The sequence below is a fragment of the Conger conger genome, chromosome 9 (assembly GCF_963514075.1).
Source record: "Conger conger chromosome 9, fConCon1.1, whole genome shotgun sequence".
NCBI lineage: Eukaryota > Metazoa > Chordata > Actinopteri > Anguilliformes > Congridae > Conger > Conger conger.
In genome coordinates this window covers 46,735,050-46,762,566 of record NC_083768.1, presented here as the reverse complement: position 1 = coordinate 46,762,566, position 27,517 = coordinate 46,735,050, and the positions used below count along the sequence as shown (strand labels likewise).

At 49.2% G+C, this 27,517-nt stretch overlaps 1 protein-coding gene across 1 annotated transcript in view; it reads left to right on the top strand.

The window, feature by feature from the left end:
* eif3hb (eukaryotic translation initiation factor 3, subunit H, b) overlaps positions 1 to 27,517 on the top strand; it is an 87,371-nt gene that overhangs the window by 20,934 nt on the left and 38,920 nt on the right. Inside the window, exon 2 of the mRNA XM_061253754.1 lies at positions 3,769 to 3,925. Coding sequence (XP_061109738.1) covers positions 3,769 to 3,925 — 157 coding nt within the window. The remainder of the gene's footprint in view (positions 1 to 3,768; positions 3,926 to 27,517) is intronic.

Genomic DNA, 27,517 nt, shown 5'->3' with positions numbered 1-27,517 from the left:
GGAGGTTCAGGTTACGGATGCTGAGCGCGTCTGTCGAGGGCTTCTTCTCTGACCTGGGCTAACAAATTCAGCCAAAAGAGGCTTTATGTTCTCTGCTCATGTAAATGTGGCCGGACCACGAGTGGTTTACAGCCTGTCGTTTGCTGCTTGTTTGTGCGTTTCTGAACTGCGAAGCGAATGTCGCCCCGATGGCTCTCTGGAGCTCGATAATTATCCGGTCACAGTAGACGTAGCCTAGATGTAGTTCATATGGCTTTAGGTATCCAGTCTCTAACAATGCTTCTTATGCGTGGCTTTTAATGAAGATTTAAACGCTATAATCCAGCACCCCAGAGGTCCTCAATTATAAAGGCTCAACACGCACAGTTAAACACAGAGGCTCCTGATAAATAATGCAGGGTTCTTATCACCGGTGCTTTTTTTTACAATACTCTCGGCCTCGCCTCTCCGTTTCGCCTACCCGCAGGCTTATTCTGTACACAACCACTGAACGACCTGCCCAACAAAACCTCTTCAAAAACATCCCTGCCCTCCTATTCATAACTCCTTTCTTGCTTTTGCTCAGCTCGGTGGAGCGTACGTTTCCCAGCTCCGTAATTTCGCGAGGTAAGCGTATCCCGTCGAAGGCCGCCTCCGTTTGCGATTTCTCGGTCTGGCGAGGCGCCGTTGCATCTCATCGTCGCCGATGTGTGGAAAACGGCACATGACATCCACCGCAACGCGACGCACAGCTTTCCCTAGCCTCCACAGGCCTGCCCACTCCCATAACGATTTTCCATCTGGCCCAGAAACCCTGTAATCCTGCCACTTTCATCAGCGGCTCCCGCTTCGGCGCTCTGAGAGGGGGGCGACTGTTCGGCAGACTGTTCATCGGCGCGTCACAGATTGGAAGTGTTGTTCAAAGAGAAACGTAACCTTTGAGCTGTGCAGAGCCTCGTTTGTTTTGCCGTCGTCTTTGTTTTAACGTATATATTATCCGTTTAGTTGTTTCTATTGATATTATCTACTTTTGTCTCAGTGCACTCGAGTCTTATTCTGTTTCTCTATGTAATGATGTGGAAAGCACAGATGTCTGGACTGCACGGTAGGAAATCGGAGGTTTTTTTTTGGTTCTTTTGTGCAATTAGTTCGGTAAGTTTTATTTCTCGCCACCTTCAGAGTGAAACGATTTCTCTGAAAAGTCTCACCGCCAAGTCGCTGCCAGGCTGTTTGCGGAAAGCGGGCTTCAGAAGAAAAATCGATCGGGGAACCGTATTTGAATGGCCGGTCTGAAGTGTACGTCCCTCAGAAACCTGGCAGATAAACGCCTCCTACGCCTGATCAAACATCGACGAAGAGCTACGCAAGGTGCCTTTGAGAACCGAGTTCCTGCCGGAGTCTGTGCGTTGGGAGTGAGTTTGAAGCCAAGCTTTATTTCGGGGGGAAGTTGCGATTGCGCTGGGTAGCAGAGGACGGGGAGAAGAACATCGCCTGACTGATAATGAACAGAGCTACAGAGGAAATCTTAGTTGAGCGAGCTGAGCTTTTCTCTGCCTGCACCCTTGACTCTGCCCCTCCCAAACCACCCCCCCCCTCCTCCGAATCCCTCTGACATTTCTGTATAAGCCCACATGTCATGCGCTCTCCAAATGTCAGGACTCTTAAGCAAACCCGCAATTACCCGAATTGATTTATCTGCAGCACCGCATCACCAAACAGAATAGAGGCACAAAGGCTCCCGTTTACGCCTTTCCGCACGAGAAGCGAATTCCAGCACACGTCACTGAAGGTGTAGGCCGCCCTCCACTGTACTGTTCCTGAAATCCCGGCGGGCACGAGGGCTTGCGAGCGTTCAGATGTCTCCAGCCGACGCCTGGAGGGGGAGATTGAGATCCGCTGGAGATTCGGGAGTTTTGAGATTCGCCGAACGTCGCCCCTTTTTTCCTGCATTGCGTTTTCTTTCCCCGCTCCATTGTGAGTCCGCCCGTGCTCTCTGAGGGCAGCTGGGAGAGGTACGCGCTGGAGGTCTGGAAGCTGCAATGTTCGGTCATCCGCTGTTTCGTTTCCCCCCCCCCTTCCCCACCCACCCTAAGCCCTGGCCGTGTAGCCTCAGTCTCTCTGCCTCTCTTTCCACCCCACCCCACCCCGGTTGTCCTTGCAAGCCGGCTTTCCGGGGGAAAACCTTCGTTTAGCCGGATGTGTTTATTAACGGGTTTTTTTCCGCACCTTTCATGCAAATGCGTCCCCTGGTTTTCCGCTCTATCGCGGGGGCGGAAGCGGGGCGGCGGGATGGAGAAATCGATAGCGCTTTGTTTGCAGAAAGGAGGCGAGCCGTGCGGCTCTGGGCCCTGCGATGCGCGTGACCTCTCTCTGAAACGGGCTTTCGCTCGGCTCGGCACAGCGCTTATCGGCGTGATGTAGTCTCTCTCCGCCCGCAGCAGATTACTTTATTTCTCCCTTCTGATTAATGCGCAGAGTCCCCGTCTCACCCTTTGTCTTCCCCCCCCCCCCCTCCCCCTCCATGCCTGTTGCGTCATCCCGCTTATTACGTTTTGGCAGAATTTAACTGATTGGCCAAATGGCTTGAAGGGTGCCGCTGCCCTAAGTGGAATCGATACCCCCCCCCCCCCCCCCCCCCCCAGAGTTGATGGAGGGGTTCTGGCAGGAGCCCTCTCTATCCGTGCCCAGTCTGTACTCTCATAAACCACCTTCGCCACTGGCCAGTTTCTCCCCCCCACACGCCTTCCCGTAAGTGACTTCTCAAAAAACAGACCCCGCTTCGGTTCGGAGATGCAAGATTGATGAGTCGGTCATAGCCGTAATTCTTTCTTCTTTTTTTTCTTTTTTTTTTTTTCCTTTGCATATACTGAGTCAGCAGTTTTGATTAAGCGTCCATTTTTTTAATGAAATGGCGCTTGGAATGCTGGTGCTTGAGACTCTAATCAAAAAGGCATTTAGGGGTGTATCCTCTTTGATCTCAATGGCTCCACTTACCGTAGGACAAGTTCGGGTAAAGTTTTCCACCTGTCATTGTTGTCATCACTTGTTGCCCTGTTGATCGAAGCAGCCGTTCTGAATTCACAGCCGAATGAATGTAGGTGAGCTCATGCAGACCATTATCTACTGGGGCGGCCTGTAGCGTAGTGGTTAAGGTAACTGACTGGGACACGCAAGGTCGGTGGTTCTAATCCCGGTGTAGCCACAATAAGATCCGCACAGCCGTTGGGCGGTTGAGCAAGGCCCTTAACCCTGCATTGCTCCAGGGGAGGATTGTCTCCTGCTTAGTCTAATCAACTGTACATCGCTCTGGATAAGAGCGTCTGCCAAATGCCAATAATGTAATCTAGGCTCACACCAAACTGCCCAAACTGTGATGGTGAAGTTGCGTGTTTACGGTCTCCCTGTCTGTGGCACGCTGCCACATACAGCGCAGCCTGGGGTGCCGTGGGTCCCTCTCCCAGTAAGACTGGTAATCCGTTTACGTCACTTTAATTCCTTTGTCCCATTTAGTGTTGTCGCGCACACTGAGTGGGCCCTAAATCTCATTCTGTCGAGTGCAATCGGCTGTACAACGCCGTGAAGCGGTTTGGACCTCGTTGGGGATTGCTATATTAATTTTGTAAAATCTTAATTGCGTAAAGTGCTCTACAAGTTTTATTTTTTTTTTGTTTATTTTTTTCTCCTTAATGCGTTCGGTGCCGTGATAAAGCACCCCGGTGCACTGACTAACCCTCCCTGCCCCGGCACAACGCGCCTCTCATGCTGTGGACGGTCTCTGCCCTTTGACAGGTGGTGCTGAAGATCATTAAGCACTACCAGGAGGAGGGCCAGGGCAGCGAGGTGGTCCAGGGCGTTCTCCTGGGCCTGGTGGTGGAGGACCGGCTGGAGATCACCAACTGCTTCCCCTTCCCCCAGCACACCGAGGATGACGCCGACTTTGACGAAGGTGAGAGGGTGGGCGCGGGAGAATTTGTGTTTGGGGGTAAGATGGGTTCGACCGGGCGCACTTTGTCAGTGAAATTGGAAGCCTTTAAGCCTGGGCAGTGCGGTGAAAGTTCTCCTTTTTCCACTTTGTGAAGCGATGGTAGGGCCATCTAAAACAATTACGTTTAAGTAATACACATGTTGAGACCGTCTGTGTGACAATTGTGGAAATGCATGGGCATTGAATTTTAATATGGCTCTAAAAATACATGTGTAGAGTCATTCCATTCTTTTCCCTTCCTCAACACGATGCATAATTGACTTGAGTGTGAATTAGGATGTCTCATCTCTGCTCAATTCTTTTGATTTGTGGTGTATATGTCGCAGCTGTGTAAAAATGTACCCTCCTTCTCAATCTATTTGAGCACAGTATTACAGAATTTTCTGGAACCGCTTACTCACCTTCTATTGAGGATCCATTTTTTTCATAAATTGGATGAGAAAGTTAAGTCAATGGTGAAGGTAAATAGACTGTATTTATAAAGCGCACCAACGGTGCCTGCCTGCCATGCAAGGAACCAACCAGCTCGTTTGGGAGCAATTGGGGGTTTTGGGTGTCTTGCTGAAGGGACACTTCAACATACCCAGGGCAGCTCTTACCTCCTGAGCTAATGTCTCCCCCAAGTCTGCAAAATCTTCTGTAAATATAGCGTACTTGAGATTTCCAGGTCTACCTTTTGCGGAGTTTGGCCATGTCCAAAACGGCCTAACTACCGTGTCCTCAAAATATGTGCTCTCGTCTGCTGTACTGCTGTCTGTCTGACACATAGTCCATACTATTTTCCTCTGATTTATGGGCTGTAATTAGACCCAAAAATGGCTCTGCCTCTTCCTCTCGGTGGGACCTCCTAAAAACTATGGTTTCCTTCCTAAAAAGTCTGCTCCCGAATACTCTCGTCAAACTCCGGAAATATGCATGTCATCCTGGGATTTTAAGTACGCTGCATTTAGAGAATTTCGTCTACTTAACTTTCTCATCAGGGGCAGTGGAGGAGGTAAGTTCACGCAGCACTGAGCGAGACTCTGCTCTCTCTGCTCACCTCTGGTTCCTCCGACTGCGCTGTCAATCCGAATGACGACAGGCGCAACCGGCTCCCCCAACCCACACCGGAGCCCGGCGAGGCAGCTCCAGCGTTTGTTTGCACAAATTGGACATGGGCGTGCCTGCTCCTGACAGCCTGTTGTCAGCCTGGTCCTCAGATACGCCGTCACCGTCAGCTCCAGCGACCTTGCCTTCGCTGCCGTGAGCTAACCAACCGTCGAGAGCGAGCGTACAGGAACAAAGGAGAGACGATGTGACGTTACCCCCCCCCCCCCACCCGCCAGACCTGATATGCCGCCGTGACCAGGCTTAACTGGGAGGCAGGCCCCTTTGATGTACGGTCAGGCAGGGTTACAGACCGAATTAGTTTTCTGCAGACGCTGCACATCATGAATGGAACTGAAGGACCATGTTTATCGGTTTGGCTGAGGGCATATTCTAAGGCTGCCATGTCAAATTCCAGTCCTGGAGGGCTACGGAGCCTTCTGCTGTTCGTGGTTTCCTTTCAGTCAGCTGCCAATTAAGCCCTGAAGAGCAATGGTTGTAGACTCTTTAGCCAATCGATGACTTAATCAGTCGTTCTGAAGCGGACACTGAAGCCTTCCAGGAATGGACTTTGGCACCACTGGTCTGAGGAGATGGAGACAAAATGAAACCCGAGCGTTTAGGAGGGAATACGTTTTCGGAAATTGAGGTAGAATTCACTCTGTTGTGACTGGGTGCAAAGTGGGTAGTGTCAAACAAACTCACTAGTCACGGCAGGACTCAACTCTTCCAATATGGCGGAACATGGGGCTTGGCGGGTTTAAAGAGAACTGGCAGAGCCTCCACAGGAGGGGGAAGGGGGCGTTTGGAAGGACAGTTGTGGGATCAATTTCGCCGGTGTGGAAGAGCAGGCCACACGTGTGACAGACAGTCCTGCTTGATGGGAGTTGTGACCTCATTACCACGGCGTTCCCGGCCTCTCCTCGAATTAGACACCGTAATGAGGAGGGCTACGAGTGCATGTGTGATTATGCGTCGCCAAGATGATGCTGATGAGATTTATTGTCTGCGCTACCTCAGGGCTATACAGGGGTGAGTTCTCGACAAGCACACGAATGCGTGAAGCAGCGGGTTCCTTGGCATCCCCCCGGAAGTTTCTGTCCTGTCATGTTGTGGGGGCGGCATTATTAGCAGTTGCGTTGTTTGTTTGTTTGGAAATATGAAGGAAATGGCCAAGGATGCTGCTTTAATACTGGTCACGCTTGAGTGGGAATATTGTGCCATTAGGAAACGATTGCTAGTTTTGTCAGTTTTAATGTCATTTTTATGTATTTATTTTTTTGAAATCCAGCATTATGGTGTTTTTATTAGCTTAACTTTTATAAAAACATTGAAATGTTTAAGAGTTCTATATATTGATTGGAGTTGGCGGTAGCCTGCAGCAGTTGTCAAATTAAAATTGCGGTACTAGCTGTTGTTTTTTTACCAGCAAGTGTCCTGTAAGCTATCTGTTGTCTTCCGCAACCATACATTCATTAAGTTATTTTTTGCCATCCAACTTTTCCCTGAAATGACGCCCCTGTTTGTTTTGCAGACACAAACTGTTTTCTTATTTTTCTGTGGATCTTTCTCCCTTCATCTGCTCTGTTCCCTTCGGCATTCGGTGCATTAAGGAGTCTCTTTCAGGTCTTTCCTGAAACGGAGGCCGTCCCCGCTGTTCCACTCCAAAGACAGTGGAGTTTGAGATGGCAGGGTATCTTTTTGAAACTTCTCCCCCTTCTTACAGATAGGTAATCACACCCACGCAACGGGCATAAAAAGTGCAGTGCAGAGTGAAGAGCTTTGCCTTGAGAGTCTCCAAGTCTTCCTGACCACTGGGAAGGTGGGTGCAGACCAGCCGGTCATTAACGACGGAAAGGGGATTGAAAGGAGTCTGGGAAAAGAGGGGGGATTAAGGATACTTTTAATCTCTTCAGTGGCGGTTTAATCCAAAGGTGTTGGTTGAACGGACTCTCGATCCTGTCGACTTCTCTCGCATTTGATCCCCGATCAACCAGCTGCCTCAAAGCCGATCGCCCCGGAGCAAGCCCCTAAAAAGGCGCTTTGAGAGGGCTGCCGCTCCTTTGTAAGTGTCCGGCCCCTGCCGCTAATCCACAATGAAGAATAAACGGCACGCTGTCACCAGTCTTGTGTGGACTTGAAAAATTCCCCGCCTCACCCTTGGCATAAAGCCGGCTGTCCTTTAAAAGTGATGGAAATATAACTTTGACCTTTCGCATCCACAAAACACCCGTCATTTTCTATATTTCACGCCAGTAAACCTTTAAGAGGATCTACACTGCATTACAGCGAGCCTACCTGATGGGTTGTACCTGGAAATACTGCACGCGTGACATGTTGAGACCTGTGGTCGAAGAGGTGAAATGGAGGTCAGGAGGACCGGGGGGGAAAATGCTTTTCACCTGCTTGAAGGATTCCTCCATTTTGGCTTCTTTCACCACAGCTTGAGCAACACTGTCGAAATGTAGTCCTGGTCAATTTAAAGTCCTAGCTGTCGGAATGATGTATTACAACTGTGTGTTTTGACTCCAGTTAATGGAGATGTATAGGGGAGGAGAGTAATTGTTTGGTCTGTGCAGCAGCTAGGTCGTGTGCGAGCGCTTCAGATGACTACCTGATTTGCATATTAACCTTGGTGAAGACACTGTACCGCAAGCCGGAGAGGCTCATCTCGGCTTTGTGTATTGCGTGCTTTTGTGCTTCCGTGTGCGAGATGAGACGCTGCTTCTAAATTGCAATGTGGTTTGTGACACAATGTGAAAATTGTCATTGTTGACTCTTTTTCCGGTGGCTGTTAATTGCTGTCAGTCTCTGAAAGGCGTGAAAAAATAGTTGTCTGTTATTGGACATATTCCACTTGATGGGAGTGATTGCGGTTTGGAGATTTATTTATAGAATATTCTGCACTTTTTTTATGGAGAGTGAAATATCAGCAGTCTCGGCCCTTGATTTGAATTACAAGTAAAATGAATTGAAGCTTTTAGAATTTAGGCCTACAGGCTCAAGGGAAAAAAAGATGACATTTTTTAAAGATGAAAATTGGCATCATCAGTACCTAATATCAGACCCTCAGTTTATCTCATGGAAAACTGGTCTTACTTTTGAAAGGAGATGTGAGAGGTGGAAGATGATATAGAATAGCTTTCTGAGCAACATTTATTTTCTCTGTGAAGCCAGATCTGGAGGCCGGAACATGAAGATAACACACACTATTGTTCTCCACTACAGCTCTCTGGTCCCCCTGGATAGGGAAAGTTGGAGAACACAGGAACATTCCAGAAGTTTTATCAGCAGCACTCGAAGGACATAGAAACCGTACCTCCTTTTTGTTTTATGCCTTAAAAGCAAGATTCATTCAATACAATATTGCCAAAAATAATTACCGTATAGTGTATTTTTGGACAAATATTCATCTGGTAGGTGTATAGTATCCTTTTCTTGCATTCTCTACATTTCCGATACCCGCTCCAGATTCTGGACAAACCCTCCCTATAAGTTTTGTGCTGCTTGTTTTTTCGATTTTTCCTTTGTTCTTTGGAAAAGCTTTAAGGCTTGGCCAGAGTATCATCTGTAGAACATTTATTCCAGACAGTGCTAAATAGAGTTCTACTGTATTTTATGAATGCTTGAGCATATGAGTCTTAGCACTGTTGTGGAATGCCACTAACTCATTGTACTCTTGTTGAAAACCTTTGACATCCTTTATCATGTATGCATATATTTTCACCAGATATGAGGATTTTTTTCCCTCGCATTTAGCCATTTATATCTTGCACACATTGTTTCTAAGGCTGTTCATAAACATTTGTTGACTTTAATATTAATGCGAATCTTTCTTTAATTGTGCTCCTGCTTGGTTTTTCTTATGGTCACCCCCATGAGTAGGAAGACCCTAACATGGACCCTCAAGCCGCCATCATGCGCAGGTATCGAGAAGACGCTGAGCCCGCGGGTTAGTCTGAATGTGAGAACAGAAATCCGTCTCTGCAGCGAAGAGATGCGATGCAGAAAAAAAGAGGATTTTTTCCTTTAAGTCCTGGCATTAATCTCCTGTTATGCAAAGAGATATGTATAGCTCATGTGACCTTCACTGCAGCCGGAGATGGTTTCACTGCCTCTCCTGCGTTCGGCTCAGTCGCTAGGGAACCGTAGTAGTGTTCACGGTATAGCAGCTTGGGGATCTTGCTACTGTTGTCATCGCTGCGGAAATGGAGCCCAATCAAAATGTAAGGGCTGTTGAATACATTGTGTGTCTTCATTATTTTTCTCTCTCTGCCTGGAATGTTTAAATTAAATGGCAGCTGAACTAAATGTACCTCTGAAAGGGTAGACCGTACCAAGGTTGATTTCTTAAAAGTTTGTCTCCAGGAGAATACTACTTTGGAAATATGGTGGAAAATTACAGAAACTTTCTCAACAGATTCAATTTGGCATGGGTTACTTACCCATATTTTCTTTTAAGCTTCAAAGTAATCCATTGAGTGATGCATGTCAAATAAGTCCAAAATAAGAGCCCTTAGCAGCCTTTTAGTTTTATTCTAGCTGTGGTGGATTAAATGTGAATCAAATCATTCGTGTAATAATAGAAATGTGCCGTTTTACCATTTGCTATAGCAAATCCTCTCGGATACGACGGGGCACAAGGGCTTTTTCCTCCGCTTTCAAGTGCCGTCTGTCAAAAGGACACAAGCAAGTTCTAATTGCGTTTGAAGTGTAGTTCTCATCATGTCGTATCAGTGGCGTTGCGCATTTGAAAACAAACGAAGCGCTCGGCGGACTGAAAGTCCAATGTGATCGACACCCCGTGAATGAAAGATGAAAACGTTATTTGAAAAATGAAAAGCCTCAGGAACAAGGAAAGTAATCAGCAAGAAAATTGATGGTGCTCATAATATGAAATATTGCCAAAGCAAATCGTAATTACTTTATAATTCCAGCCGGGCTAGTCCCCCCTGAAAACCCCATCGTTGCCGCGACTGTGGTTAATGCGCAAGTTTCTCCGTCTGCAAAGCTTGCTGGGATGCCAAAGGGAACCGAATGACTGATTGAGGGTAACAGTCAATGAAATGGCGAACCTGTTGCCACGCGTTCATCAGCAAGCATACCATGTGATGCATCCTCACAAGGAGCAACATCGTACATCATTGCTACGATGATAAGAGCCACTAGGTTTAGTCCCTCAGTCGCTGTAATGGACCGGAATATTAAATGCACCACTGTGATTCATGGGAACCGTTGTATTTCTCAGTTTTGTGTTGGTTAAATACACCGTTGTTATATCACCTTAAAAGAAGCAATCCCATTTATTAATTGCCTGATGTTTTAATTTAGATTTGTTTAGCTTTTTTCCCCATCGGGTTTTGATTTAGCCAAACGAGTATGTTATCAGTGTCAAAACATCCTGTCTTAAAATACTTTGGTTGACTATTCCCTGAGCCAGCGCATTGATTTTAGAATTGTAAGTCTGAGTGCCTACACAGAGGAGAACAGAGTGGAGGGAGGGAGGGGGAGAGGGGGAGGAGGAGGTGGTGGTGGGGGGTAGGAGGGGTTGTCAGTGTGGTAGGGTGGTGGGGGTTTGGGCTTGGGGGGGTGAATATGATTTGTGCATAGCAGCAAAGGCAGAACACGCTACGGAAACCAAGCAAATGGGACGATGAAACGAGTCCGGGTGTCTTTGAACATCTCACTGAAGGTGGTTTTGACGCTCTGGTCTTTACACAATGTTCCCTGGTGAATGAGTAAGATGAGACTGGATTCACGCACAAGCACACACACACACTCTCTCCTGTGCCCACATCCACTTCAAACAGCCGGCGGACGCTGGCTCCGGACACCGAATATCACCCCGTCTTTGAGGCGAAGTGCGGCTTCAGTCCGGCGAGCGTCTCATTCCGTCTCTGTAGGGTTTCATTAGTACTCTCCACAAAGCGCACGGTCCACTGGGATCGACAGGGAGGAGATAAGGGTATGCATGTTGAGATTTGATGGGGGAGGACCGGGGATGGATATTTCCAGTTCTCCGTAGCGTTTTTCAGAGGAACGTGGCCTAGCAGTCACAGCATTCAGCGTTGGCGTCACGTTAGACCGCAGCCTGAAGAGAGTTCTGTCACCCTCTTTCCTGGAAGACGTTGAAGTGGCCACTAATTTGGCAATTCCAGGCTAAAGGCAGAGCCGTTCAACCGTCCACAGGTAAAGTCATGGCGGCAACTTGGCAAGCAACATTTACAAGTGTCGGGGGCAGTTCATTGTAGAATCCAGAGATAAGAAATTGGATACAATTGGAAAGACCAGGAATTGATTTTAAGACACTTAAAGCACTCGGGGCACGACAAAGTCATGTCTTGTGTATGTTAGTCCCATGGACTAATCTGCTTCACCCGGCAGAATGTGTAGACTGCAAGATTAGGAAGGGAGAGTGATGTTAGCGTTTTAGTTTTTATGGTTACTAAGTGAGTTTCGGCTTCGGCAGTTTGAATACGAAGGGCAGTATGTGGTGTTACTGATATTGTCAAGGAGGAAGGGTGCTCCACTGACTGATAACTGAGGGGTAGAAGGAGCCTGGATGTATGGACCAGGGCGAGGTGTAAGTTTATTGTTAGTGTTGCCGACTTAGCATTTCGCTGACGAGGCCTGGTTTCCTCAGAACCTTAGCTCCCGCAAAGCCTTTACATGCTCTACCAGTAACATGACCAGTGATCGGTCATGGTCAGGGTTGTCCCCAAAGAATGTATTTATGGTGGCGCTCCACTCTGTGTCCGTCGTATCACTCTGTCGCCTGTATATTGTCGCCGTTGCTTCTGTGAAGCGGAAGTGGCAACGTGTGTCTAATCGGAAACGCATCGCCTCTTTGTCACAGCTGAAAATGAAATCTTCCCTTCAGTAACGGATTTTTGGTTTACTCAGCCGACCGGAAAAAAAACTTTTTAATTCCTTGCCTTAATGCATTTTTTTTGTATTATTATTTTTTTGGTGGAACTTAAATTAAAAACTGCAAGTTCCCCCTGATGATTAACGTGCCTAATTGTGTTCAGCAACAAATTATGGCAAGTTAGCTGCTGTTTACATTTTCATAATGAATGAAAAGCAGTTTTATGTTTAAATTTTTTTCTGTTCTACTGAAAAACTGTGAAGTCAAGAGGGAGGTAGGTTCGTACCGAACAAAAATCTGTAGTCCTTTTTACCTGTTCGGAGAGAAGAAAAAAAAAAAAAAAAAGTATTTGATTTGATCACTGGCCTAAAATGATTTCTGGTTCTGAATGCTTGAAAGCTTCTTCTTTTTTTTTTTTTTTTTTTTTTGGGTAGATTTAATTCCCCAGAAAGCAGGAAATGACAGGTGCAAAGGCTTGATCACTTACCTAACCCCCCCAACACTTCGAACTTGGGCCTGAGCACCACTGTGTTTCTTGGGAGAGCCCTGATGGTATTTGTTTAGCACCAATCATTGGTTGTGTTCATAATTTTGCGTGTGGTAAAAGTCGTGGTAAAACAGACCTGTAGCACCCTGCACAAAGACACTCATCTCACCTGGAAGTCACCTGACTCAATCTTCTCTGGTGTCTCGTCACTCACGGTGCTTCTGTCTCTATGGTGTCTGTAGGCGGCCTGTAGCGTAGTGGTTAAGGTAAATCACTGGGACACACAAGGTCGGTGGTTCTAATCCTGGTGTAGCCACAATAAGATCCACACAGCCATTGGGCCCTTCAGCAAGGCCCTTAACCCTGCATTGCTCCAGGGGAGGATTGTCTCCTGCTTAGTCTAATCAACTGTACGTCTGCCAAATGCCAATAATGTGTCTGGTTAACACACGGCTGTAATCCTGTTCAGACAGCCCATTTATTCACACTGAGAATAAATAATTAATCTTTCTCTTTTGTCCTTACTTTTTGGTTTGTTTCGCTCATTCTGAGGTGTGATGGGGTGTTGGAATCCTAGGACACCAGGTTGAAAAATTCTAAAAATACTCCGTGCTGGGCTAGCTCAGCTGCAAAGCCATATAATCGGCAAAGATTTCAGTTCTGCATTCCGATGCCCGAACTGCAAAGGTGAAACCCGGTACCATCGGTCTTACGCACTGCAGCTAGAGCCATTCCAGGCCTTATTCAAAACAGGCTAGCTTCCAACCCGGTGCACTGACCTGCTTCAAGAAAGATCTGGAATGGTGCAAATTGGGACCGCCATTTTGATCCCTGCTTAGCTGGAATAGGGGGGGGGAAGCAACAAAACAAAAAGTCTGGTAAAAGTCACCGAGTGCGATGGCATTTCCACTTAATTTGCAGTACAGGAGCTACACAAGGATATGGGCCACGTCAGATATGAGTTTATTTTTGCGCACTGTGGCCTGCTTTTCTTCGCCCATTTGCTTAATTTAATGTCATTTTGAAATGGAGGGAGCGGGGAAAAGGCTTCCCCCCCCCCCCCCGTTCTCTTCATGGCGAACATTAAGCACGCTTTGATGGGAGGCCCGAGGTGACCTGAAGAGACTGCTTTTAAAAAAATCCCTGGCATCTGCCAAGGAGGTCCGATCTCATAAATTCAGCAGCTTTATAAAAAATGAAAGCCGGCAGGAGGCCTCTCGGTTTCGTTTTAATGGCTCCTGTGCATTAAAATGCGCTTTTTTGGAGCGGCGCGCACAAGGCCTTCCAGTTCTGCTGGATGCTTGGCTGTCTGGGTGGGATATTAAAGGGGGAGGGCTGTCTGCTGAATACCTCCCTGTAAATCCCCAGTATGCAGTGCTGGGCCTTGTTCATGGAGTCTATGCCGTTATGTTTCTTAGTTATACCATCTTTATGTATTCATATTTAATGCGTTTAATGTTTAATGTTAATGTCTGGCAACATCTCTGCCTTTTTCTACTGGGTATTCAAGTCCATGACCTTTTGTTTATGGACATGGTGCAGGATTTGCGATGTTATAGAATTTTTCAGTGGAACTACAGGGAATCGGGAATTTGCCGGAAACCTACGTTACATCTTTGGCACTACTCCTGAAGTCTGCCTCCCAGACGGGAGGGCGATCGAATTCCCTAACATTCGTGTCCGACACCTCACAGTCAAGGGGAGAATGGCTTTTATATACATCTCTAACACCATCATCTTTTTACAGCTAGATGTTTATCGAAGCCGTCGTGGGCAAACACGCTTCTCGTGGGTGTAATAGTCGATTTGGCGCTGGAGCGGCTGTCGAAGACCTTTGCTCGTACCTGTCCGTGTCTTTTACAGCGGTGCAGTTCACCTGTCTGGTGTGTAGAGCTCCACGCTTTGTCCCCCCTCCTGCGCTCCTGACCCGGTTCCCTGCCCCTGGCCTGCCCCTGGCCTGGCCAGACCGGCAGTTACACGACCGCTGTGTTGGGCTCCTTCAGACCTGCTCATTTATTCCAGCTCTCCTTCGTGTGCCGGAGCCCTCGGATGCCTGTAAACTCTTCTGAGCGACGCCGATGACTGATGTAGGTTATTTACAGCCTCTGTCACTAATTACTGGCTGTTAGATTGGCAGGGATTCTCTGCGCAAAATCAAGGAGGGCAGAAACCCTCCCTCCCTCTCTCGCGGTTTCGTTTGCTGGGTCTTGCTCTAACCCGGTTTCTCTTCTTATCCCTCTCTCCCTTTCTCTTCCTCATTTTCTCTCTCTCACTCTCTCCCCCTCTCTCTCTCTCTCTCTGTATTTCTCTCCTTATCCCTCTTTCCCTCGCTACCTCACTCTCATTCTCTCTCCCTGTTTCTCCCTCTTGCTCTCTCTCCCTCTCGCTCTTTCCCTTTCTGTTTCTCTCTCCCATGCTACCTCTTCATTTCTCTTGTTTCTTTCCCTCCCCCTCTCTTTCCCTCTTCTTTCTCTGGTTCTTTATGCTTCAACCCCCCGCCCCCCCCCCCCCCCCCACCGTTCCCTCCCCTTCTGCCGAATATCGAAGCCCAGCTTTTTAAGACCCGATGCGTGTTATTTTGTAATCCCACCCTTCCTTTCTCAAAGCCCTGAATCCATAGCGAGTTCTGCAGAGTGTGGCATTGTGGGACTGCATTACGGAGGACTGGTTTTCCCAGCAGAGCGGCGAACAGCTCTCTCCCATCCCGTCCCCTGCCCTCCTGCATATCCCAGAGGGGGTCCTCCACAGTCTCATATTTAACCACAGGCTCATTCATTTCAGCACGTATGCCGAATGACACTAGCCAAGCTAAAGACGTACCTTTTGACCTTCTGCGGAGTAATATACCTGGGATATTGGAAGGATACTGAAATATTCAGACGCACATTAACCGTGTTCTCCAAGCCCCCCGGTCCTATACAAATGGATATGGTTTTGCAGGACTACCCCCCCCAACCTCCCCTCCTCACCATTTTCATTAACAGGAGTCATCGGCGGTGATTGCACAATGCTTTCAGCCCGAGTCACTACGAGCCCGTGCCTGATGGGAAAAGGTCACGTGTCGGCGATGAGGGATATCTTCTGCGATTACTCCGCGCGCCGTTGAAGAACGTGCTCTCATGCGGCGCTACGCTGCTCTGCTCCGCGTCTGCCCCGCACAGAGACTTCTCATTCCGCCACTTGCGTGGATGCAAATCTTGAAAGTTTAGATTCCGACGGCGGCTTTCTGCGGAGGACGGTGACAAGAATGGGGCGCGCTTGAAGAGGTGGAAGTGTCAGCAGCGTCTGCCTGGGAGGGTGCTACGCATTTCCAATAAGCCGTTGCCACAGCTACCGGGCCGTTTTTTTAAACGGGGTTCCGCATCTGCAGCTCCGCCCCGGCCACCACCGGGGGGCAGTGTGGTGCCACGTTAGAAAGCGGAGACCAGTCAGGGGGTGTGAGTTGTGTGCAAAGAGAGGAGAGACAAGGGAGTTGGTCTGGTAAACACATAAATAATACTGTTGTATGATTTAAAGATTGCAGTTTCCTGCTGTCTCGAATGATCCCACACTCATATTTCCTGCCAGAAAAAAACGGAGGATTCATTGTGGAAATGATCTAAGTGATTAACATCGGAGTTCCGGGAGGGCGGCGGGAAAAGTAGATTAAACATTTCGGCCTTCGTCTGATTGTGTGCACTTAACTAATGGCAGGTAGGCTCTGTGACGGGCGTGCCAAGCCTTCGGTTGCCCCGACGCCATGGACGTTCGAGGGTTCGAAGGGAACGGCTGACGCAGAACGATAACAATCTGGAACCTGACATTGGCTTTATCGGCGCGGAAGCTGAAATTAGATGTAGGGGCTCCCGTTTAAGGGCCGGTGGGGGGGGGATGATAAATGGGCCGACGTGGCAGGTAGTTACGCGTATGTCGACGGCGTGGGTGCGGTCGGCGCGTGTGGGGAGCAGGAGGGAGTAGTTGCGACGGCAGGAGGCCTGAGGGTCACGTACGCGGATGGTTCCCTGTGGCGCGGTTGCTCACGTCCTGCTGGAACGCATTCAGTTGATGGCTAGCTCCCCCTCCCCCACCTTCCCGCCCCCTCCTGGGAACGGTCCCCGCCTTGTGCGGCATCGACTATTCAAAGCGGGTCCATCGATTCGCGGCAGGCGTCGCCCTCCCATTGGCTGCTCCCTGGTTTTGTGCGAGCAAACATCATTCCTCAAGTCTTCATCACCGAACCAGGAAAAGCCTCTAGGATTCACACACAGTCCCGCCCCCACTACCCCCCCCCACATACACATGCGCACACACACACACTGTGCCTCCGATGTACTATTGCGCGATTCTGAAATTATATGTGCGCTGCAACTGTCGATAAATCAGGAGAAAATGGCCCACTCTGTGCCCACCTCTGCTCCCCCTTCCACTCAGCAGTGTTAATAGTAGGTTAGCTCAGCGTGCTCATGGACGGGGTGGGAGCGGAGGACCGCTCGTGACTGTCTGGAGGAGCCGTAAATATCCGACGCAGGGAGAAGCGATTCATTAATAGCATTCCGATAAGCGTGGCTTTGAGAAATTGCCCCAAATTACAGGTTGCGAGCTTGTGCAAGTCATACTTTAACCTCTCCCCCCCCCCCCCCCCCCAACACTTCATATAATTTGAGCTGCTTGGCTTGTAAGACGCTGTATGTGTTAGTCGTGGCCGTCCAGGTTTTTGAGCCTGACTGTTTTCTCAAAAGGGCACCGGTTGCCGGCCACCGGAAGGCTTCCTGTTGGGCAGGATGAAGCAGACTGCAGCTTCATATTCATGCGTGGCATAGGGTGTTTTTTGGGGCCTTTTTGCTTATATTGGGGATGACAAAATGATGAATGATGCATTTCAATAGTTTCACAAGACTAAGCAGAAAAACTATTCTTGACAAAGGTGGCTGTGTTTGTCAAGGACAGATTTTGTTAGCGAATAAATATTCTTGTCAACGTGAAACAAAAATTCTGTTACTAAAAATGTATTAAGAATACAGAAAATGGTATGGATATGAAACCGTATGCCATTGTACATGAAATTTTAATAATTCTGGCCCCGCATGGAATTCAAATGGATGAAGTGTTAGACTGGATATAATGAGACGCTGAGTTTGAGAACTGGAAAAGTTCCAGCTTTCAAGCCACCATTCATACAGTGATTGTGATGAGGCTCTATGTCTTTTGAAAGGGGCAGACTCAGTATGTTTGGCCTGAGGCGTAGACATTGTTGGGCATTTTCTGCTTTTGTGGGCCTTATTGTCATTCAGATCAAATAATACGTTTAGCTGTGCCAAGCTAATGAGTTTAAATCGTGCCGTCTACACCAGGGGTGCACAACAAGGGCCGATCCGTTACAGGATTTCGTGCCAACTTCTGGTCTTAATTATTTAATTGACTTAATCATATCTTATCTGACGTGTATGAGTACCGGCTACAGCTGCAGACTGCAAGTGTATCCTCATGGTAAATGGTTGGCATTGATATGGCACCTTTATCCAAAGCGCTGTACAATTGATTCTTCTCATTCACCTATTCATGCCCCCACTCACGCACTAATGGTGATTGGCTGCCATGCCAGGCACCAACCAGCTTGTCAGGAGCAATTGGGGGTTAGGTGTCTTGCTCAGGGACGCAGGGTGGGTGAGTCAACTGCTCTTACTGCCTGAGCCCCTAATGATTTGACTGCCTGAGTACAGACTTGAACCAGGGTAATTTATAGAGCTGTCTGCAAATTAAAAACAAGGCAATTGGTTGGAACATAAAAACAGTACGCAGACTGGCCCTCGAGGACCACGGTTGTGCACCCCTGGTCTACGCACAGCAACATCGCGTTCTACCTCTTCCACAGTACCCCTCCCTTCAGTCACCCTACTGCACATGCCCAGATCGATAACCCGACACCTCCTTATCTGTGTTCAGTAGGTGGGGTGGGGGGGGAAGCCCCAAACTTCAAAAAAAGGCTTTAGAAGCATCTTCCAAAGAGGTTGCAAATCAACTTCCTCTCGCGGAAGTAAAAGAAAGAAGTGCATGACTCAGCACTGCGTAGCACCGAGCCTCTTGGAGCGGCGCTTCCCTCCGCCGGGTCTCTCCCGTACGCCGCGCCTCTCCCCCGCACGGAAAAATCTTAAGCCGCTCATTATTACAGTGGATTTGCAGGCTAATTCTCCCACTTCTGCCGGCTTTCCCGTCGGCATCGTCGAATCCACAGTCTTACTCCTCTCCTCTTTTGTCCCCTTTTCTTCTCCGCGCTCCCCGAAGCGGGGATCAGGATCACATGAGGCTGTTGTGGCTGTGCCAGGCGCACCTAGCATTCGTACAGGCGTAGCTGCCGCAGTATCCCGGCTCTATCCGAAGCTGGGAGAGAACGGCAGACGCCAGGGCACGTGCGAGGGCCTCCGTCAGTCTGGCCCTGCGAGAGCAGTCATCTCACAGTTTGATAATTGGGTAACTCTTTACTTGAAGCCCCTCGACATAAGGCTACCCGAACACAGTAGCATCTATCATGAAATTTACCAATAAAAGCACGACAGTTTTATGTCGTTTGACATGACCTAACGTCATCTCGTGACAGGCTTTATGTTGTGCACGACCGTGTTATGTCGGCCTTATGGCGAGGGGTTCAAGTAAAGTGTTAGGGATAATTGCGGAAATATAAAATGCCAAGGCGAAGGCGTCGGATCGAATTTCTCTGCCCACCCCCACTGTTCATTTCCGCCGAGGTGCAATTTCAGTGCCCGGACCGGTCCACGGCTGTTACGGCCCGTTGCTTTGATGCTTCTTTTTCTATTTTTTTTCTCCTATGCTTCCATTGGAAGCCATTAAAATCAGATCAGTTTCAGTCCCGTTCCCTCAGCAACAGTAACCATGTTACTGCTTGTGACGTGACCTCACACGCTCACGTTCTGCAGAAAGGTTCGGAGGAGGGGGGGGGAGGATTAAAGCCTTCCCGGTGGGTTTGCGGGAATTACTGTGGCTGGGTTGACACCGCACGCACACACGCACGCACACACGCACACACACACACACACACACACACACACACACACACACACACACACGCACACACTCGCACACACTCGCACACACACACACACACACTCGTACGATCTCTCCCCTCCTCCTGGCCCTGACGGATGCAGGCACTCATGGGATTAAACACCGCATTGAACGGCTGCTCTGGTGAGCAGTGCCTAATTCGCCCGGCCGATGGGGCGGCCGAGCCCATCTCCACCTCTCCCCCATTTTCTGGCCAGCAACCCGGTTTAAAGTTTCAATAAATCTTGCTTAGACCAGCGGCGGGCCAGACTACAACCCTACGGCTTGCGTGGGAGGCACGCCGCACCGCGCCCCTCACGAGGGCAGTGATGGGAGAAATATTAGTTTCGAAATGCACTCCCCTGCACGTTGTTGGCAGCGTTTCAAACGCCTGTTCTTTTTTTTTTCTTCCCTTCTTTTCCCCCGTCGTCTCCATTTGTCTCTTTATGACTGCTCACACTTCCCACACACGCATACACACCTGTGTCTGGTGTAGAAAGCGCTCACAGATTGTCGTATTTTCAAGCCCTGATTTTTGAAGAGGGTTCTGTGCTTCCTCCTGCCTAACTGAAATCCAGGCACTCGCTGTGTAGGTAGCACCATTTCCGTTGTCAGTATCCCATGCCCCAGTACTTATTTGGAGACTGTGTGTAACTGTGCAGGATTGTTGCATTAAAATGGTCTCGAACAGTATTCCGGCTAGGTGCATGGACAGGCACTAGCACAAGGTCCACATCGCAACACTACATCAATGCGTCTTTTGCTACTTTTTCACAGTTGGCCAGGTTTTGTACTTTGTTTTCACAGCAAGTTAATAATTGTGCCACCTCTCCGTCTCTTGGGTGGGGAAATGAATTCCCTTGCATCTGTAGCATGTTTGTAAATGATGCTGCAAAGACCACTTTCTCATTTAGCATCCAGTGTCTAAACGCTGCTAATTATCCCTGTTAATAAGCCTGGTGCTGCGCCACTCCTTTGAAGTGCTAGGCAAAACACCAGAGGTGTCATTTCACAGTGTCCGTGTTATTGAAACTCGCTCCCGTTCGTTGAGTCTGATTCACTGGTTCCTCTTCTCGTCGTTTCAAGTATGCGATGCAGATTCAGGGCTTGTTTGAGCCGTTGACCTCCTCGTTTCAGTCCCTGTGCTCTGAACTTTAAAAATATTACCAGTATGTGGTATGTGACGGGTGGAGTTGAAGCGCTAGGTAGACCCATGGGGTCGCCGCTAATAACTGTTAGAGATTAGATTTAAAAATTGCCAGTAATTTTCCCTGCAGAAACCATGTGACACATTTATCTAATGCCTTCTAACTCTGACGCATACATCTAATGGAGCTTTTTATCTGGAAAAAGTCATCAAAATTTGAAGTTGAACCTAAGGGTAATTGTGCGTTTAGATGCGCCAAGCGCACAGCGGGTCAATGGTCCTTGGAATGAAGATTTAGAGGTACTTAATGTCCGACCAAATTCCCGAGCTTTAATTTACTCATAAGCGCCCCCCCGTTTGCCGTTTAATCCCTATCCGGTTATTTGTCTGTTATCGAGATGCGTTTCACGTTTCGGCGGGTACCTGCGGTCCTTGTCGGAGCTCCTCCGGCGAAACGAGAAGGCCCCGTTCCCGTCCGTTCTCCCCGAGACGGGATTCGGGACACGCAGTAACGGGTGCGTCTTCTGCGGCTTGCTGTAGCGCGGGTGCATAAGGCTGCCATAATTGGCGCATATTAATTGTAATTGACCTCCGTCTGCGGGAGGTTTTCCCTCGACTCGGCGGCGCTCATTAGTTTGCGCGGCGCTCGTTAAAGCGTCGCGCGGCCGCTGTACGAGCGAAAGCCGGCGGAATCCCCCTGAACCCCGCAGACAGCGGCGACTCGGTCTCTCGGGACCCTGACGGTCTCGTGCGCACGGGGAGGGGTTGAGTCACTCGAGTTATTCCCCGAGCGGCGTAACCTCTCGCGTAAAACATTCGGGTGTAGGCCTTGTTAGCAGGCCCGCGCGCAGCGTTTACGCGCTAACGAACCCGACACAGGCATCTTTTACAAAACCTCCCTAATTGCCGTCGCGCCTCATGCACCTGACAAGGGGGCACGGCGGTGAGCCACTTCACAGGCCCGCGAGTGCCGAGGCGAACCGGGACCTCGTCACCTCGAACGCGACACGCGCCTGCGTGGCCCTGATAGACTTATCTACCGACGGCAGTCGCCTCCCTTTCCGCTCGCAATTCTGAACAAATTTGTTTAAGCGGAGAATTTGACAGAAGCCAGAGCCGTCTCGGAGGGGTGGCTCTAACGGGGTTTGTTTAGCGCCGTGGCGACAAAAGAGGATGAAAGTTGTAATGATGTTAATGACTTCGCCTCCTTCGCCGGTTTCACACTCCGCTGGCACGGCGACGCAGCCGAGGGTGCGACGTTACATCACCTCCCTCCAGATGAGCAGCGAGCTGCGTGAGTGGGAGGTGGGGGCGAGCGAGAAAGAGGGTTCTTGCCGATACCCCCTGTGACCCCAGCCTCGGGTTTTTCTTTTTTTTTCTGGCTCAGATAAATGTGCTTGCGGGGACCCGGTGGGAGGTCGCGGTCAGGATGCGAGCTCACGCATCCGGCTGTAACGCCGTGCCGGTCCTCCGTCAGACCCCGCGGCCCCTTCGACAGCCGCCTGGCTCTCGGCCCTCTGGGACCTCAACCGTCAGCCGCCACGGCCGGAGCCACGGGGTTGCTTGTTAAGCGTCGACCGGCCCCGCTATGAGACACTTTCTCGCCTCTCCTCTGACCCCGCGGCGGAGGAAGAGGTCGGGAAACGTCAGCCGGGATAATTAGACCGCGCGTAAGAACCTCAGTTCGCAGACGTGCCCTCGGTGCCCCGAATTTGAGCCGGCGCTTCCCCCCCCACTTACGACTCGAGCAGCCCATCTGTCCTTATTGCTCCGCTGGAGGGCTCTGTAAATACTGCTGCCTGAGTGATGGTGGCTTGTTTAGGATTAATGCGTGAAGTGTTTGTGGTGGTTAGGGCAGGGATGAACGAGTCCCCCGTCCTGCTAGGCCTCGCTGGAGGCCAAAGCTGCCCGAACAAAGCTCACGAAGACATAGACAAACACGGCCCCCCTCTCGGCAAACGGCCACGGCCGGGAACCTGCTCACTGGAGCACCTAGTCTGTAAACCCTGGCTTTCGCATGGAATTAGCCCGTGTGTCGGGGTGTCGTTTAGGGGGGGATTTACCGTTTTACTCGGCTGTCCCTCCGTGCCGCGGCCTGGTGGGGGAGAAAGAGTGCCGCGCGTTCGCCCTAAATCCTGTCAGAGATTGATGCTCAAGGACGGCGTGTTCACCGCGCTCAAGCTTGCGTCACTGAACTCGCAGCTCCCAGCATCGTGGCACACAAAGGCCGATGCAGAACGGCGCTGCGCATGTCCGTAGGCATGCAGTTGGAGAGCCGTCCAGCCAAGCCGCTAAACGCCTCGTCTGTTCGCCACGGGCCGCGGGTTGGACCGGTGCGGGCAGATCGATGGACGCGTTGACCTCGCCGGTTCTTTTTAATCTGGTTTGTACAGCTTGAAGTGAGGCGCTATCTGAACCTCTCCTCCTGTGCTCCGCTTTCCGTCAATGAAAATGCATTCTTGTCATGTCGCCCCGGTACGGAGTGTGAAGCTTCCCGTGACGACCTGCCCCCACCACCGAGAGCCGGTTCAAGCCTCCTTTTCCCGCTGCACGGATTCCTGCTTCCCATGCCTGCTGACGCTGGCGTGGTCCCATCTGCAGCAGGGCAGGGGGCAGTACATGCGTGTGGAATATGTATGTAAGAGGACTGGGAAGAAATTGAGCGGAAACCCATTTTTCGCCTGTGCGACAAACGAGGTGGAAAGCGGAAGACCAGATTTATTTCTTCATGTATTTTGTTACGGGCTGATCGCACTGGGGCAGCCTGTAGCCTAGTGGCTAAGGTACATGTCTTGGACCCCAGAAGGTCGTTGGTTCAAGTCCTGGTGGCCCCACAATAAGATCTGCACAGCTGTTGGGACCTTCAGCAAGGCCCTTAACGCCACATTGCTCCGCATTGTCGAATCGACAGTTTCAAACAAGTCGCTTGGGATAGCGTCAGCGAAATAACAAATTATAATTATCACCCGCATTGTTGCGCTCTCCATCTTTGAAGATACTCCACTGGAGTACCCCGCAGCGGGTCCTGCAACAGCATTTGATACTTTTCTTTTCAAGCTGTGCACAAAGGGACATTGTGCAGATATAGCGCTCTCCTAACCCCCTCCCCTAGTTGCGCTGTGCCCGGTTGTAAAGCTCGGTTGGCTGGGTCTGAGGGAATGGGGTCGGCGGGGCTGGTGCTGCGATCTGGAGACCGGAGTAAATTGGTGTCTTCTGCGGTGGTGCTGTCACCGCTCCCTGAGTGCATCATCCTCGTCAAACAGGATTCGCCCGGCCGACCCCAGAGTGCAGCCAATCACCCTCCATGCCGTTTTTTTGCCCACAACGGCACCCGAGAGGGCAGACGACCGCTTTTTACTCAGTGTTACTGCAGAAGCAAACTTTGTGCTACCCTTTAAACTGAGAGTTACTCCTATGGACCCATTTCAGTTAAGATTGCCTTTCCCCAAACCCCCTGGACAAAAAGTATAATTTGTTTTTGAATCTTAAAAAAGAAAAATGTATAAAGTGAGTTAAATAAAAAAGGGAAAAAAATAAGGAGCAGGTGAGCTTTGAACCCTGGCCTCCTGCATGAGAGTCCATCGCACTATCCACAACACCAAATACGCTGGGTGCCACAGCTGCCCTTTTCACTTGATTGATTAGCAAACATGCAGGCAGGAGATTACAACACGAGATTACCTCTGGCCTGACTGTCTGGCCCCAAGGTGCTGTTGAGTGCAGAAATATCGGCAACTGCCAACACTTCCCATCGGCTTCCCACATTTACCCACTCTTATTTTATTTACTTTATTTTTTTATTTTATTTTTTTTAAGTCTGCCGTAAAAGATTACAATGGCACTACACATGCCTTTTCATCGAGCCTTGCTCTGGTTTCTGTCGGGTCGTGCGGTGCAAGACCCGTCTCGTTTTGTTAGTCTTTATTGTCGTATCTCGGTAATTAATTTTTTTTCCCAAGATGGCGTGTCGTCTGCGAAGCAGTCTGAGAAGGCAAAGTTGGTCAGAGCGCGGTGCCTCGAAATGCATTCTGAGTGAAAACCGCGTTATATTACCATACACTCCTCCCTTCTCCCGAGCCCCAGCTGAGTTCTCTTTAATGGAAAATGTCTGAGTGTTATTGTACTCTACTTTATTCTGGGGCCCCATCTGTCATAAAACAGGGCGTAGCTCCCCTGGCCTGACGGAAAGCAGAGCACGAGATGAATACGTGGTGTTTATTTAAGAGCAGTTTGGTTAGGCTTGGCAAGAGGGGACTGATTTGAGGTCAGCAGCGTAACCTTGGTTACCTCAGATTTATCTGACGTACTCTGCAGCTTTTCCTGCTCTCCCATTTTCTCATCTTGGCTTTTCCTCTCGGGGTGCGAGCCCTTCGCTCTCTGTCGGTCGTGTTGTGGGCTCATGGAAATTTGTGCAGGGAGGCTGGTGGGTTGGCGAGAAAGTGAGATGTATGAACCAGTGCGCGGCATTGATGTAGACAGATTGTGACATTGTTCATTTCTGCATTGGGATCTGGAAAGTAGACATGAGAGTCTGCAGTGGCTTGATTGGTAGTGATGATTTTTCATCTCCATCCAGCTCTGCTTAGCACTACTTAACCGTCTTGATTGGATGTTGCGTCTGTGCCAGAATTATCTCCAAACTTTGGGCTTCCAGTTCAGTTTCACAAATGTCAACATCATCTTTGGCATCAGGAGCCAACCAACAAAATGCGCTTCATGAACAAGCAATTGGTGATTAAAAGATAACCATACATGTGACTACCTCTCCTTTTATCTGTGAATATCATATCTCAGAACACAAAGATAAGATGGTGCTAGGTCATTTGTTGCAGGGTATATGAGGTGTGGCAAAAAAAAAACAAAACTGAGGCTGCTGATTATGCGACTGCTGCCTCAAACTAATTAATTACAATTAGATTTGTGCAACATCTGAACACTATATAAGACCAGCCGTGTTTCTTTTAACTTATTATTCTTGTTTTCACAGGTGGGTTTCTACCTCTTGTGAAGTGCGCTCTGTAACGCCATGAATCTGAAGCGAAGGACTAACATCTTGTACCTCGTACATTTAAAATATCGACGAAGCCAAGGCCCACACTCCGGGGGGAAGCGATTTGGGAACGAGTGTGGATTAATGTCGAGCCGCTCTGCAAAGAAAGTTTGGGAGGATGTTCGGCCGCCCAGTTCTTATCTCTCCCGAGCGACTTGCTTGTGGCTGACTGCATAGGAGCAGAAATTGATGTTGCCGGTTCGAATCGTGGCGCGCTCCGGAAACGCGCCGTCTTTTCGAGCTCCCTCTCTTTAACCGTCCGTGGCCCCCCCTCGGGGGAACGGTGGCCCCGAAACCCCGTTAGCCACGGCGGAGGGGACGGTCGAAGAGAAAGGCACCTTCAGTCCTCCAGGGCTGGGAGATGCATCTGTGCCTTCAGGCGATTCCGATGATTCTGAGAAAAACGGGCGATGTGGTAAATGATTCCAGGGTCACCATACCAAAAGGGCGGTGGGGAGAAAACCCTGCAATGCCAGAGGATTGCAGTCGCATGCCCCTGATCTTAAAGGGGCTTAGTTCTGCTTGGCAGCCTGTGAGGACAGATATGATATTGAACAGTGCGGATGAGCTCCTACGGCGACTAGGACTGCATCGAGATCAGCGCGATTCTTTTATATAACCGCCTTCTCTTGGCTGGGCATGATGGGGAGTGTGGGCTTTGGGTTCTGGGCGTTCGGTCTGAAAAGTACCGCTTTGTCTTGAGAACCTCAGCCTCCCTTTTTGCAACGTTTCCTTTTCGATGCAAAATTGAAATGTTACATTTTTAAGCATCTATTTTTTGGGAAGAGTGCTTCTTTTTGCTGTGCTCATTGTGAGGTATGTCTGCTCGTTCTGGCATCCAAGGCACTAGATGGCACTGTAACCCTGGTCTTGAGACCCTGCAAGGGGTGGACTTCAGCCCCTCAGACAGCGTCCAAAATCCCATTTACCGAAAGAGGATGGAAAGCTCACGGAGTACAGATTTTTTTTAACCCTTATTCCTTACCTCCGTGTGGGAACTTGCACAAAGACTGTGCTCCAGTGATGATTCAGGCTACCCTAAAATAACAGTTTTTTTTTTTTTTTTTTTTTTTTTTCTCTCAGTTTCATGAGACTACTTTCGCATTCTCGCTGTGTCTCGATTCATTATATGGCTGTGGCTTCTTTAAAAGGGTCCGCGGTCTCGGTCCCTATTAAAGGTCACCTCTCGAAAGGTCACGGCACGACAGCGGACATGAGAATTAGCAGCAAACAGGCTGTGACCACCATCTCCCAGGGGCTAAGAGGCAGGTGTCCAATGTGGCAGATCTGTAGCTCTTCGTGGGGTTGAAAAGAACAGATAGCGGGGGAAAGCTGGAGCTTTGCTCTTAGCTTCCTGTGAGCCACAGCGCTATAAGGGGATGAGAGATTTAGCTTTTTTTGGTGTGGGTGTTGGATTTTCCACTTTTTTTACTGGATGAAAATGTGAAGGGCTTTGGCTTTTGGCTTGAAGTGCCCCTCAACCCCTCTTCCACCCATATTTAAATTTTTTCCTTGACGCTGATATTTGCCTGCATTCTGTCGAGGCTGAAAGTCTGCTTGTTTCTGTAAGGGCCCTCAAGCAGTATGCCATAGCATGTTAAGATGGTCTATTTATATGGAAAGAAAACATAAGAAAATGGGTAAAAAAATAAATAAAAAGTTCAGTCTCCTCCTATCCTTTGATGCTTTTCTCACAAAAAAGCATTTGAGTGTGATGTCATCAATGGCAGATTGTCCGCTGTGGTCCTCGGGCACCTACTGGTTTTCATGTCATGAGGTCAAAGTTCAATGTCTAATTTGAGAGTTTTCATTGACGCATAAATATTTCGACTCGCATTGTTTCCTGCCATCATAACTTTGTTTCAATGCCAGTTTAC